Source organism: Heteronotia binoei, chromosome 21 (assembly GCF_032191835.1).
Source record: "Heteronotia binoei isolate CCM8104 ecotype False Entrance Well chromosome 21, APGP_CSIRO_Hbin_v1, whole genome shotgun sequence".
Lineage (NCBI taxonomy): Eukaryota > Metazoa > Chordata > Lepidosauria > Squamata > Gekkonidae > Heteronotia > Heteronotia binoei.
In genome coordinates this window covers 55,902,776-55,918,158 of record NC_083243.1, presented here as the reverse complement: position 1 = coordinate 55,918,158, position 15,383 = coordinate 55,902,776, and the positions used below count along the sequence as shown (strand labels likewise).

General features: G+C 44.4%; 1 protein-coding gene across 1 annotated transcript in view; it reads left to right on the top strand.

Moving 5' to 3' along the window:
- MIPOL1 (mirror-image polydactyly 1) overlaps nucleotides 1-15,383 on the top strand; it is a 339,211-nt gene that overhangs the window by 246,863 nt on the left and 76,965 nt on the right. The window contains exon 10 of the mRNA XM_060262096.1: nucleotides 8,968-9,062. Within this exon, the coding sequence (XP_060118079.1) occupies nucleotides 8,968-9,062 (95 nt within the window). The remainder of the gene's footprint in view (nucleotides 1-8,967; nucleotides 9,063-15,383) is intronic.

Here is a 15,383-nt window from a genome sequence, read left to right as displayed (position 1 = left end):
GTGATTACTTGTTAGACTACAGCAAGAAGCCAAAAATAATAAATACATGTCTTACTGTGACACTTAGAGTGCTTAACTACACAAGTCAGACACTGTCTACAAAAAGAATTGTCTCAAAAAAAAATCAACACAATCAAGAAATCCCATTTGCCCTTTTTAAAAGCACCGTTAGTCTCACCTACATACCAGAAGGGAATAAGCCTTCTTCATCCTCTCAGGAGGGTAGGGGTTACTGAAAAGGATTGCTGATATTGTTTGTTTGCATCTGCTGGCAAAAGATGATAAGTATAAATTGCTCAGAATAGAGTTGCCTTAGCAAGGAGGCTGTGTATGTTATAGTGTTGTAGGATTAGAATACTGCCAGTGGCACCTGATAGTGTGATGTGTTGTAGAAATGTGCAACACAGTTGAGCAGGACTTTTTTGTAGAAATGACTTAGCAGGAACTCATTTGCATATTAGGTCACACCTCCTGACGTCGCCATTGTTTCACACAAGGCTTTTTTTTTAGAAAAAGCCCAGCAGGAATATTTGCATATTAGGCCACAGCCCCTGATGCCAATCCAGCATTCCTGTGCATTCCTGCTCAGAAAAAGCCCTGCTGTTGAGTCAGGACATGGGTAAATTGCTCTAGATGGAATTAAAATTGTAGCTTCCACTTAACGTCATAAGAAGCTCTGCTGATAATGCATATCTGAATATAGAAATGTTACAAGAAGCACATGACTAGATACAAATAAATATCCTAAAAGGAGTATGGGCAGGCTAATATGCAACACTGCTATAACATGTAACTGTGGCCGAAAGAATTTGCTTGCAAACTACCTCAGCAGTACTCACTGTGCTTCTAAATTTTAACAAGGCAAACCTAAATACCTGGAATTTGCCATTTAAAACTCTCTGCCATAGGTTGGGCCATTTATGCCTGGAATTTGGTGCAGCTTTAAAATCTATTCAGGACTCTGAAGTACATTATTGCCAAAGATTTTTAGGAAGACTTGATAAATAAAACCAACAGAATCTAAGAATGTTAGCAAAACCAAAGGCTTTTCTGTAATTACACCATACTGCTGGCAAAACAACCGTCTTAAATATTAGAGGAAAGCCTGCTGGATCCAACGACAGTGAGTTGTTTGAGAGGCCAATAATTAACATCTTTGACAATTTTCAGTGTGCTGTGAAGTGCAATTGAAATGGCAGACTGGAAGGAAATGTTAGTTACAGACACACCCACTCACTGAGAGATTAGCAGCTAGGCTCCTTAGAGAGGTATCACACCTGATATCCTTTTAGGACAAAGGTCAGTAGACATGGGTCCTGATTCTTGCCCTTATCCCTCCTCTGCTTTTCTGGCTTGGCATTGTGTCAGAAGAATTGCTTCTAGTGTATGAATCACCATAAGTGGATTTAACAAAAAAGAAAAGGAAAATGAGGATTGTAGCTAATCTCCTCTATAATGTACATATTGGGAGTAAAACAATGGTAAAGCAGGAAAATAACAAACATTCCAGTCTGGAATTCAGGAACTTGTTAGGTGCAGTTATTTTGAAGTAAAGGCCTACTTCCCAGGGTGGATTGCTATGAGATTGAATTCACAGCAACTCCAGACCCAAGGCATATGCCACTTGTATATTCTCCTCTGTTCCTGGCATGTGCAGCTCCTGCTGTGTTTGAGACCATGGGAGCATATGGAAGGAGCTTTAGTCACACACAACATATGCCAGGGGTTCCACCATGGTGCCCACAGACACCTTTCTTCGCACCCAGCAAGAGGTTTTAGAAAGTGGCCAGGGCCAGATGGAACTTTTGTGCTTCGCCCTACCTCTTGCAGCAGCCATTTTGGGGCTGTGCCCATGACCTAGGGTTGCCATGTCCCTCTAAGTCTCCAGTGGGGGACTTTGGGGGGGGGTCCGAGAGGGGGAGTGGGGACAGCTCAAATGTAATGACATCACACAGAAGTGTCATCATCACATTGGGGAGTGAGGGCACATGTGTTTGCAGCTTGGATTGGAGGCACACACTGCCCCTTGCTCCCCCAAAGTATTTAAAGGCATGCACCTGCAATCCAGCCTGCAAAATCACAGCTTGGTGTGCAAACATGTGCACAAACCTCCTTTATTCCCAAAAGCATTTAAAAGAATCTTTTAAATGCTTTTGAGAAGTAGGGGGATGCGTTTTGCAGGTGCACACCACCTCTGCTTCTTCCCCATAGAAAGTGGTGCCTGCCCCTCTTCCTCACCCCCTGCAAGATTTAAAGGGCTCTCCATCTCCCTGCCGATCAGCTGAAGGACCCTTTAAATCTTGCAGGTGGGGAGTCAGAGGGGTGGCCACCAGCAGTCAGCCTTGGAGGCAGGGCTTCCCCCCCTCCCACCAGCCGGCTGGGAGAATCCCCACTGGGACCTGTGTTAGAATCCCAGAGGTGCCTGCAGACTGAAAAATGTTTAGGACTCTTGGCCTATGTCGTTACCCAAAATTAAAGCAGTCTGGGGAAGGAGGTATTTGGCCTGCTGTCTGCAAACTTCAGCTGAGAGCACACATGACCAAACATTCATCCATATGTCAAAATCTCCACAGATTGTAAAACTAGATGCTAGGAAAAAGGCTATAGAACTTTTTGGATGGAGGCACAAATTGATGCCCTATGTAAGTCTAAAAGGGTTGCTTACCTCCTTGGCCTACAAAATGTCAGCAAATTGTCTTGTTTTTGTCAGCAGATGTACCTTGGTGGTATAGTATTTTCCCACAATATCAGTTGCTGCTCTGGACATTTGTTTGTTTGCCTCCTGTGGCATCCTTTAAAAAAAAAAACACCAAGATTTTGAAGTGTCAGCCATGTCAAGAAGGGTTTGAGTGCCAACAATAATACTGCATCCATAGTGCATTTCTTGATGCATGAGTCATCTTTTTTTAGATTGCTTATGATTCAAAAGTTTTTGGTCCTGTGTTCCAGAGGGGAAGTTGCATATAAAATTCTAAATAAATAACAAGTTGAGGAGGCTGGGTTTTCAGTAAGTTGCAGTTGACTTACGGTGACTATGAGGAGCATATTGCAAAAAACATAAAGACCAACAATAAAATTTTCTTCAAATACATTAGAAGCAGGAAACCAACCAGGGAGGCTGTGGGGCCCTTGGATGACCAAGGGGTAAAAGGATTACTGAAGGATGATAGGGAAATGGCTGAGAAGCTGAATGCATTTTTTTTCCTCCGTCTTCACTGTGGAAGATTAGAAGTGTTTGCACACTCCAGAACTGCTGATTTCAGGAGGGGAGTTGTAAGATCTGAGTCAGATTGAGGTGATGAGAGAGGACTGATAGACAATTTAAAAACTGATAAGTCACCAGGCCTAGATGGCATACATCCAAGAGTTCTGACAGAACTCAAAGGTGAAATTGTGGATCTCCTGACAAAAATATGTAATATTTCATTAAAATCTGCCTCCATTCCTGAGGACTGGAAGATAACCAATGTCATCCCCATCTTTAAAAAAGGTTCCATCTGGGAAATTACAGGCCAGTCAGTCTGACTTCAATACCAGGAAAGTTAGTGGAAGCTGTTATTAAAGAGAGAATTAGTAGGCACATTGATGAACAAAAATTATTGAGGAAGACTCAGCATGAGTTCTGTAAGGGAAGATCTTGTCTCACTAACCTGTTAGAGTTCTTTGAGGGGGTGAACAAACATGTGGAAAAAGGAGACCCAATAGATGTTGTTTACCTTGACTTCCAGAAAGCTTTTGATAAAGTTCCTCATCAAAGGCTCCTAAGTAAGCTCGGGAGTCATGAGATAAAAGGACAAGTCCTCTTGTGGATCAAAAACTGGCTAGTTAATAGGGAACAGAGAGTGAGTATAAATGGGCAATTTTCTCAATGGAGGGTGGTAAACAATGGGGTGCCACAGGGCTCAGTACTGGGTCGGATGCTTTTTAACTTGTTCATTAATGATTTGGAGTTGGAGTTGGGAATAAGCAGTGAAGTGGCTAAGTTTGCGGATGATACTAAATTGTTCAGGGTGGTGAGAACCAGAGATGATTGTGAGATACTCTAAAGGGATCTGTTAAGACTGGGTGAATGGGCATCAATATGGCAAATGAGGTTCAGCATGGCCAAGTATAAGGTAAAGCACATTGGGACCAAAATCCTAACTATAAATGCAAGTTGATGGGGTGTGAGCTGGAGGAGACTGACCAAGAGAGAGATCTTGGGGTCATGGTAGATAACTCACTGAAAATGTCGAGACAGTGTGCGACTGCAATAAAAAAGGCCAATGCTATGCTGGGAATTATTAGGAAGGGAATTGAAAACAAATCAGCCAGTATCATAATGCTCCTGTATAAATCAATGGCGCAGCCTCATTTGGAGTACTGTGTACAGTTCTGGTCACCACACCTCAAAAAAGATACTATAGCATTGGAAAAAGTCCAGAAAAGGGCAACTAGAATGTTTAAAGGATTCAGGGTTGGAACACTTTCCCTATGAAGAAAGGTTAAAATGCTTGGGGCTCTTTAGCTTGGAGAAACATTGACTGAGGAATGACATGATAGAGGTTTACAAGATTATGCATGGGATAGAGAAGGTAGAGAAGGAAGTACTTTTCTCTCTTTCTCACAATACAAGAACTCATGGGCACGCAATGAAATTGCTAAGCAGTCAGGTTAGAACGGATAAAAGGAAGTACTTCTTCACTCAAAGGGTGATTAATATGTGGAATTTACTGCCACAGGAGGTGTTTGTGGCTGCAAACATAGATAGCTTCAAGAGGGGATTGGATAAACATATGGAGCAAAGGTCCATCAGTGGCTATTAGCCACAGCATATTGTTGGAACTCTCTGTCTTGGGCAAGTGATGCTCTATATTCTTGGTGCTTGGGAGGGACAACAGTGTGAGGGCTTCTGGTGTCTTATCCCCACTGATGGACCTCCTGATGGTACCTGAGTTTTTTGGCCACTGTGTGACACAGAGTGTTGGATTGGATGGGCCATTGGCCTGATCCAACATGGCTTCTCTTATGTTCTTATATTGTTATGACCCTGTGGGGTTGTCAAGGTATGCAACAAATGATGGTGGTTTGCCATTGCTTGCCTCTGCAGCGCAACGCTGGCCCTCCTCGCCTCCCATCCAAGTACTAAATAGGGCCAGCCCTGCTTCTGAGATCTCATGAGATCTGACTAGTGTAGGTTATCTAGATTAGGGCAAATATGAGGTATAACCTAGCTATAAATATAACTCTTCAGTGATGGATAGTTTTTTTAAAAAGCTTGAACAATGATATAGCATGATCATGGGATTAGCAATTGTGACTGTTTGCCAAGTTTTCCCATACTTGCCATGCTGGAGCTGTTGTACTTGTTTTGTAAATTAATGCAATGGTATTACTTGAAGGATGAAAAAACAGATTTCCTTTCTAACCAAGAGGGAATGAATGGGGAAGAGATGACAGAAGAAGACAGCAAGCTTTTGACAAATTTTCTATAAAATACAAATTATTAAACATTATCCTTTCTATAATATTACTTAGAACAGGGGTTCCCAAACCCCGTGTTGTGGACCGGTCCTGGTCCGGGGCATGTTTGCAACCCGGCCACCACTCCCTGCACTCTGACACTCCCTCCTGTTGCCACTGCCCTGCCCTCGCAACGCTGCAACAAGCCACTCCGTCACCCCCCCCTCCCAGCATGACAAAGCTCGGCTCGCTGCCATTGCCTGTCCCCTCTCTTCCTTTCCCCAGCACCATGCTCCCCCCCTTTCCTCCACCCGTGCGATCAGAGAAAGCTCAGAGGACCTACCCACTTTGACAGGGCCCACCCTCATTTGACGTTGTTTGAAGAGCAGGCTGGAGGAGGAGGAGTTTTGCCCCTCCCTCACTTCCTTCAGTGCGCTATTCAAATCAGCCCAGCCCTGCCGAAGCGGCTTGAGCCTCCTCACAGTGTCCCTCTGATCCCGGGGGGAGAGGCTGGCGATGAGGCTCAGCTCTACCCACTGCAGCAGCAGAGCCCTTTCAGGACAAGGTTGGTTCCTGCTGCCGCTGGCCTGCTCGGACTGAATGAGCTCTGGTTTCCCAACGATCAGGTGATGGGGGGTCGCCTTTACACAGCCCTGCTCAGCTCCCTTCCGGACATTGTAATTGACTAGGCGTGACACGGGGGGAGGCAAATGCCTAGTCTCCCCCCACCTCCTCCTCCCTCCCTTCCCCACCCCAGGTCAATTTCAGCATCTGGAAGGGCACCAGAAGGCAACCCTATTTGCTTTATTTTCCACCACCACCACCACCCTCTCTCTCTCTCTCTCTCTCTCTCTCTCTCTCTCTCTCTCTCTTTCTTTCTTTCTTTCTTTCTTTCTTCTTTCTTTCTTTCTTTCTTTCTTTCTTTCTTTCTTTCTTTCTTTCTTTCTTTCTTCCTTCCTTTCCTTTCCTTTCCTTTCCTTTCCTTTCCTTTCCTTTCCTTTCCTTTCCTTTCCTTTCCTTTCCTTTCCTTTCCTTTCCTTTCCTTTCCTTTCCTTTCCTTTCCTTTCCTTTCCTTTCCTTTCCTTTCCTTTCCTTTCCTTTCCTTTCCTTTCCTTTCCTTTCCTTTCCTTTCCTTTCCTTTCTTCCTTCCTGACTGTCTTTCTTTCCTTCTGGCTCTCTCTCTCTCATTCTTTCTGGCTCTCTCTCTCTCTCTCCCCTTCCTTTCTTCCTTCCTGACTGTCTTTCTTTCTTTCTGGCTCTCTCTCTCATTCTTTCTGGCTCTCTCTCTCTCTCCTTCCTTCCTTCCTGCCATTTCATGTTTTCCTAGGCTGAGAGCATTTTATATTTTGAGTTTTCTGCTGTGTGATCCTTGTGCTTTTTCTTTGTTTTATTTTTAAAATTACATTGCAAAATCCCACTATTCTCCTACCTTTTCTAAACAAAATATTGCAAGGGTTTTAAGCATGTTTGTACATAATTTCCTATCTCCTGGCTCCACCCCCAAATTTTAGTGGGCCATGAAGGAGAAGTGTAAAAATAACCGGGCCACAGGGTGGGGGGAAGTTTGGGAAACCCTGACTTAGTATATCGGTGTGTATAGTGTGTTTTAGGATGCTCAAAGGGCTTCACTCATATTTCCAGTTTATAATGAATCACATACCATTTTTATTAACACGGTACACTGAAGTCATCTTACCATCTCCGGCTTTCACTCTACCAACAGATATACTCATTAGATAGAAGTGGCTTATTTCAGGCAGTCATGTCTTAATCCTGGCTGTGACTTCAACTCTTTGTCTAGATGGTTGCAATATGCTTCAGATATTGCTCTGTTTCTGAGCATGCTGATAAGAATGTAACTGCTTTGCTACATCAGACTGAAGGACCATCTAGTCTGGCACCATGTTTCCCATGATGGCAGCCCCACCCCTGCACTTAACTGTTCCAAATGAGATGCCAGAGGGAAATGGCCCCATCCAGGCACTGAGGCAAACAGCACTACCAGAGGCTGTGAGGAAGGGCCAGGCCACTCCTAAGTTATTCTGGGAGAGGCCCTTAGCAAGAGAAAGGGGAGGAGCAGGGCAGTGGCGTAGGGAGGGGGGCAGGGGGGCGGATCGCCCCAGGTCTGGGGGATCTGGGGGGCCCCCACATTGCCAAGGGGGGTCCCTCCCCTCCCCGGCAGGGCTCCGGAGCGTCGCACAGACCTTCCGGCCACAGTCCCAGCTCGGGGCGGGGGAAGCGGCATCCGACCCTCACCTGCTCGAGGCTTCTCCTGCTGTTCCACGTGCCGCGGGCAGCAGGAGGAGGAGGAGGTGGCGGCGTTGCGCGCCCAGTGGCCGCATCCCCACACTTGGCAGCAGCGCCCCGGAGCTCTCCGGCCCCCTCAACTCCCAGGCGCCGACGACTCAGCCGCTCCTGGCCCCGGCCGCGGCGGTGCGCCAGAAAGAGGAACTTCGGGCGTGCGTGAGGCAGGCTGCGGGGGTGGAGGGATGTGGGGAGGGCCGCGCGCCGCTCGGCGTCTTAAGGCAGGGAAGCCCCTCCCCTCCCCTCCGCCACACACATAGGGGGGCCCACATAAATCTTGCGCCCCAGGCCCCCGAAGCCCTAGCTACGCCCCTGGAGCAGGGTAAAAGAAGGAGATCCGTCAATAACTCTAGACTGAAGCTGTTCTCAGACTTGGCCAAAGAAAGGGATACTGGAGGGTGCTGCAACACCAGACTCTATCCTGACACTAGGAAAGTCTGACAGCAGCTAATTGGACTCCCCTAAGAAACCGACAAAGGACTTAAAGGCAGTAGTCCTACCCCACTGTTGTCCTCTAGAAATGGGTGATTACTCTCATGCTGCTTTTGAAACTTAGAGCTTCCACTTGACTCTCATGACTAATAGTAATTGGTAAGCCTTATCCTCCATGAATTTCTCTAATCCCCTTTTGACGATTGCAAGATCAATGGCCATAACCATGCATTGGGATTTCTTACCATCAGCAATACACCCTGCAGCATGGGCCACTGTAGTCTCAGTATCTGCTGTTACAGCTGGCACAGAAATGTGTTAGTGAATAGTAAGTGTTACTACCATTGCACCTTTTCTATACCAACGGAAGTAGCAGCACTTCAGAGACTCCTATGAATATCTTTGCTACCTCTTTCTAAACGTGTTCCCACATCAAATTTAGCAGAGGTCTCATGAGCTTTTGCACTGTATGAGTGAGGAGCTATCAAGTAACCAGTCTTGGAATTGAGGAAATACTGTTCATGATGCTGTAGTGACTTTGGGCACTCTGGGTTGGTCAGAGAGTCAGTCATTCTGGGAAGAACATGAGAGGGTTTGGACTGGACTAAGAAAAGTACCCTCAAAACTCTCTGAAGCCAATGGAATCATACAATTCCATTGTTAAAGCAGCAGTGTTGTAAATTAATAATGCTTCAGATACCTAAATAGAAGTGTTCGTAGAGGAATGCACATTTTCTGTTGTTCTGGAAAATGGAAGAAAAGAAAATTTAACCAACTATCTGTTTATAGGAAAAATTGCTGGTGATGCAACGAGAAAGAGAGGCTGCTGTTCATCAATACCAAAAGTTAGAAGAAGAGCTCCAGACCCTTCGTGTTTATTACAGGTAAAATCAGTTGTATTACTGAAAATATATTATCCAGTAGAGGAACTGTTTAGAGCCCAGTGGTGCAGAGTGGTAAAGCTGCAGTACTGCAATCCTAAACTCTGCTCACGACCTGAGTTCGATCCTGGTGAAAGCTGGATTCAGGTAGCTGGCTCCCAGGTTGACTCAGCCTTCCATCCTTCCGAGGTCGGTAAAATGAGTACCCAGCTTGCTGGGGGGAAGTCTAGATGACTGGGAAAGGCAATGGCAAACCAGCCTGTAAAAAGTCTGCCGTGAAAACGTTGTGAAAGCAGCATCACCCCAAAGTCGGAAACAACTGGTGCTTGCACAGGGGACTACCTTTACCTTTAGAGGAACTGTTTCTGCATTTGTTTTTTCCCGAAGATAACAGCTGCATGCAAAAAACAGAGGTAATGATATGCCTAGATTCTAGTGTATCAGACACAATTTTTAGCCCTTTATTGCCTAAGCATCTTCCATCTGTATAACCAAAAAGAAAGTGAAACCTGCATCATTATTATTGCTGATATTTCTGAGACTTAGGTGTAGTGACTCAACCAGGACTAGGGTTGCCAGGTCCAACTCAAGAAATATCTGGGGACTTTGGAGTGGAGCCAGGAGCAAGGGCATTGACAAGCATGATTAAACTCCAAAGGGAGTTCTGACCATGACATTTAAAGGGACTGCATGCCTTTTAAATGCCTTCCCTCCATTTAGAAATAATGAAGGCAAGGGGCACCGTCTTTTGGGGCTCATAGATTTGGACCCACTGGTCCAATATTTTTGAAACTTGGGGGTATTTTGAGGAGAGGCACTAGATGCTATGCAGAAAATTTGATGCCTCTAATACCCATGGATCAATTTTCCATTATACCCTATGGGAACCAGTCTCCACAATGTATAAGGAGCACCCCACAGACTCCCCCCCCCACACTTTCTGAAAATCTTGAAGTGAGGGGAGGGCCTCCAAACTGGGGATCCCCTTCCCCCAATTTGGGATTGGCAACCCTATTTTGACTGACCTGGACTAGAGTCTAACCTAAAGTGGATGCTTAATCCACAGGCTTTAGGGGCTTTGTTTAAATTGACTGCTAAGCTACCATAAGAACATAAGAGAAATCACGTTGAATTAGGCCAGTAGCCCATCCAGTCCAACACTCTGTGTCACACAGTAGCAAAAAACCCCAGGTGCCATCAGGAGGTCCATCAGTGGGTCCTGTAAGCCAAAATGCCCTCAAAACGAGGTTGGGGAATTGTCAGTTGGGCACCTGGCTCACTCAGGATGTTTTTACCTGTGTATACAGGATTCCACGTCCAGAAAAGTAATGCTTAAAATATTAGGGACTCTAATTAAGTAAAGCAATTATAATTTATTAAGGAAAATAGAGGCTTCCATACAAGATAAAATACTCATCAAAACACACATTCAGTCCTAGGAAACATAGATAGAGAGATAGGGGAACACATGGGTAGACAAACAGGGCGATATTTACCTATCATAGTCTTCAAGGAAAGCTCCAATGTCGATGAGCAAGGGAGAAGGGACCCGAAACTTGGCCTTAGAATCAGGGATGGATCTATGCAGCAGAAATTGGGATACTGATAGAAGCACACCTGTGGGTAGCTAGTCCACAGATTATAAGGACTCTCTTGAGCCCTTAGGGGATGGGAGGTATGAGGGAGGAGGAAGGTGGTCAGCTGGTGCGTTACCTCACAAAAAGGGGAGGTTTCGCAGTGACCATAAGGGCTGGACTACTGCGACAACCAATAGGAAGTTCATTGGTGGCACCTAATTGGGTGCTTGCTCTTGACCAATAGACTTGCCTGGATCCTGGATACCTGAGTAAACTTTCAGGTTGAAATGGACCAGGGGGAGGCTCCAAAATGACAGTTGGGAAGAAGAATAGAAAGATTACTTGGGTGGGGAGATGCTTAGGACTATTAGACTTATCTAGAAGGGTGACAATAGAGAGTCAAATCATGGCCTAGGTAACACCCAGTTTGTACAAAGGAACTTGGCTCTGGCTGAAGATGGTCTTCCTCTTCTTCTGTCTTCTTCTGGGCACCAGTCTTTGTCTTGAGTTCCGTCAAACAAAGAAAGTGGCGGTTGGACGATTAACCACTCCTGGGGTGGGTAGGTTGCTTGCAGGCATAGGTGACATCTGTTGTGTACGTGAGCCATCCGCTTCACTGGAATGGAGTCAAGCCTGGTAGGAAGACGGCTGCGTGTGGTGTTAGCCCTCCACAGTGGATTCCATGGTCAGCGCTTCAAAACCATTCACCTGGATAGCTCCTGGTGGTGCAGTTTCCTCCGTTCCATGACTTGGGATGGACGTCATACGGAATGACGGGGGAACCATCTGTTCTCCTGGTGGGCACTCTTGTACCAGTTTAGAGTGCCTTTGTAGTGTTGTGGCTGCTTGTACTGCATAAGTCCCTTTTGCCCCTGGATAGGTTTACCCACACTCTCTGGCCAGACGTGTGTGAGTCACTTCTCCAGGTGCTCTGGCTACCAAGCTGGTAATCACAATGTTCTGTAAGGTGGTTTTTCCTTACAGTCCAGGACACTAGAAGCCCTCCCACCGTGCCCTTCCCGCAAGCACCAAGAATACAGAGCATCACTGCCCCAGACAGAGAGTTCCAACAATACGCTGCAGCTAATAGCCACTGGTGGACCTCTGCTTCATATGTTTATCCAATCCCCTCTTAAAGCTGTCTACACTTGTACTGCCACCACCTCCTGTGGCAGTGAATTCCATGTGTTAATCACTCTTTGGGCGAAGAAGAACTTCCTTTTATCTGTTCTAACCCAACTGCTCAGCAATTTCATTGAGTCCCCACAAGTTCTTGCATTGTGAGAAAGAGAGAAAAGTACTTCCTTCTCTACCTTCTCTGTCCAATGCATAATCTCATAAACCTCTATCATGTCACTCCTCAGTTGACATTTCTCCAGGCTAAAGAGCCCCCTCGTGTTTTATCCTTTCTTCATAGGGAAGGTGTTCCAATGCTTTAATCATTCTAGTTGCCTTTCTCTGGACTTTTTCCAATGCTATAATATCTTTTTATAGAAATGCCTGGGTTTTGAAATTTGACCATCCAGCTAACAAAATGCCTTGCTTTTGATAGATGAGGTGTATGTGTAGAACAAAGTCTTATATCCTGCAAGGTCCTCAGAGGAGGATGCAGTGTGGATGTGATACCCCTGCCTTCTGAGGGTGGCTGCTGAAGAAAATACCATCCCTGTTGCGGCACTGAGGAACTCCCTTCCCTCAGCTATTAGTTCAACACTAACATTGTTAAGATTTCAGCACAAAATTAAGACATATTTGTTTACTCAGGCCTTTGCTTAGTTTTGTTAGTTCTGCTGCTATTTTAGACTGCTTTTACTGCAAGTTATTTTATTATTTTTTCTATCTCTTGCTGTTTTTAAAATTATTTATTTTTCAAAGACCTGACCTGGATAGCCTAGGCTAACCTGATCTCGTCAGATCTCAAAAGCTAAGTAGGGTTGACCTCGGCTAGTATTTGGAAAGGTGATGTTGAAGAAATACCAGGGTCATGATGCAGAGGCAGGCAATGGGAAACCACCTCTGAAATGTCTCTTGCCTTAAAAACAAGTCTAGCTTGCCACCTAGTGGTGCATAACGCTAAAAGAGCTAGAACTTTTTTTCTGCCAGACAATCTTAGGATCTCCTGGCTATTCTACATACAATGCCATACAATAATTAATTCTTCTCCAAAGGCTGATTCACACATGACAGTCTACACAGTTTGTGTCTGTGTTCCCTGATCACTGTTTCCATCAGATGTGAGTTAGGAGTTTCCCTGAGTTCTTGCATGCACAGTGTCAGTTTAGATTAGTCAGTCCAAATCCAAATACCTTTATTGGCATGGAAATAAAAAGTACAGCATGGCAAATGTACAGAGAGTTTCAGTTATAAAAACCAATAAAAAATCAAGGAGAGCTAATTTTTTGCTCCCTGATTGTTATGGCAGCCAAAAGGTACTTTGCTACTAGGCTTGTAATATGGGAACATTGGTCAGATAATATAAAGAAAACTAATTTCACCTCAAGTAATCCATAAAGGTTAGGCAGGATAGGTTTGATTATACAGTCCTGGACTTCTCCATAAAAACTGCAATGAAGTAAGACATGGGTGACCGTTTTGAGATACCTTCCGTTGCATGGGCAAAATCTTTCCTGATAAGGGATGTTAGCAAACCTCCCAGACAGTACCACTGAGGGTAAAACATTGAATCAGTTTAGATTAGTACCACAGCCTGCAGGGAAAAGGAGCTTCACTTCTGCACAGTTTTCTCAGCCTGAAATGGTCCTAGGGCTACCATTTGCCTTATTAGGGAAACCCACATGTATCCTGAAGGCTGTGTCAGAAGAGGTTCAAGTGCAAAATATATCACACTGTGCCAGCTGTGTGGTGCATGTCCCATGGATTGTTGTTGTTGTTGCTATACCCTTTAAAATACAAAGTGATGACAAAGAAAGGATTTAACCCTGCTGTGCTATAAAGGGCCAGGGGCTAAAAAATACATGGACATACATTTTGCAACTGCCACAGCCCATAAGTCCAAAGACGATTCCATGAGATTAACCACAGAAGGTTCCCTGAGCATGCTTTTATCCAGTCACTATTTCATATAAATTTGATTTTTCCTCTTAGAAAGAGGCTCTTAAAATAATAAACATCTATTTAATAAGACAGGGAAAGCTGAGGGTGGAGAAGAAATAAAAAGGAATCTAGCTTAGTCCCATGAGCCAAGAAAATGTTGGCTGAGAATGAAGACAGGCAAGTTCTTTCTTTGTCCTGTGATTCAGGAGAAGTTGCCATTTATCCTGTTTCAATATCTGAAAATCATTCCTGAAACAAAACTTTGCATAACAGTTAGAAGTTACAGTCTTGCCAGTTTAACTATTCTAATTTTCTAACCGCTGTGCTCCCTAGGTGATGATTAATGCAAATCATAAAAACCTGGATAATGTGCAAAGGTTGTACAAGTATTAGAATAATCCATTCCGATGTGTAATGAAAACACAAAAGGTACCATTAAATTGAGCAGGCATCAAGAGGATATTACTAACAGTGCCATCCTAAGCAGAATGACTCTCTTTTAAGCCAATTGACTTGAGCTCTGCCTAGGATGGCACTGTAAATAGCAGTATGCAGTAGCATAAAGTAGCTTTTTAACCAATCCAAATGCTGAATTGTTCATATTCACTTGGATCCTATGACATGGGTCTCCTTGCACTTTTCTTTAGCTGCTGCAAAGGCTTTCCTCTACTATGGCACTTGCTTCCACTACCACTTGCACTTCCATGTACAGAAGGGCTCCTTGAAAAACATCCATATGGTGCACGCAGAAGTGCTAGTGGCAGATGATGCAGGTGCCATAGCAGATTAAAGTCTCTGCTGTGGCCAGAGAGAAGCATGAGGGGGAACAATGTCATAAGATCCATGCCACTGTTCTTAATTAATCCTTAATAATGTGGGATTATCTAGTGTCAACCCCTTGCTACAATGCACTTTGGATTTAGTTGCATTTGAACTTCCTCATACTTCCATTATGTGATAGTTGGACTTGCCTGGTTTCTTCTGCCTTTGGTAATATTTCTGTGTTATGTGACCCTTTCATTTTTTGTGGTAGTAGTTGAGAGTCTGGGTTTTAAGTGAGCTGATTTCCAAACCTTTCCATATCAAGAAATACCTGAGAGCATATTTAAATTCCTTTCTTTTCCATTTTTTTATGCTGTCTGGGATGAGGAGCAGGTTTTGGCTACGCCATGGACTATAATAACGAGATAATAGCTCCCAAATGCAAATATCCTGGAACCGAGAAGTATGCCGGATGGGGTTCCTAGAAGTTAAACTGAAATTATGTTTAGGAAATAAAGCACAGAACATAAGAGGCTTCATTACTTGACCGTGGCCAGCATTATGCCCTTAGGTTTATAAACAACTTAGCTTTTCTGACTGACAGCTGTCTCCTCCATTTTATTCTTTTGGATACAGTAAAGCCAAAAGTCATGAGGACAGAACTGGTATTCTGTAAGTCCACTTGTGGAAGTGCTGCTTTGCTATTTCTTTCTGATTAGAACTCATTAGCCATTATGGATATATGGCTTTAGTTGGACTATGAATGTCTGCCTCAGAAAAATATAAAATACATATACATATAATACTTTCCTCACAAAACACAAACTGCTATCCATTTGTGCCCCCCTCCCCGAATTAAAGGGAGTACTTCCAAATTTCAGAATCCTGATATGGATTCATATCTTGGCCACTATAAGAGTGTGAAGGTAGC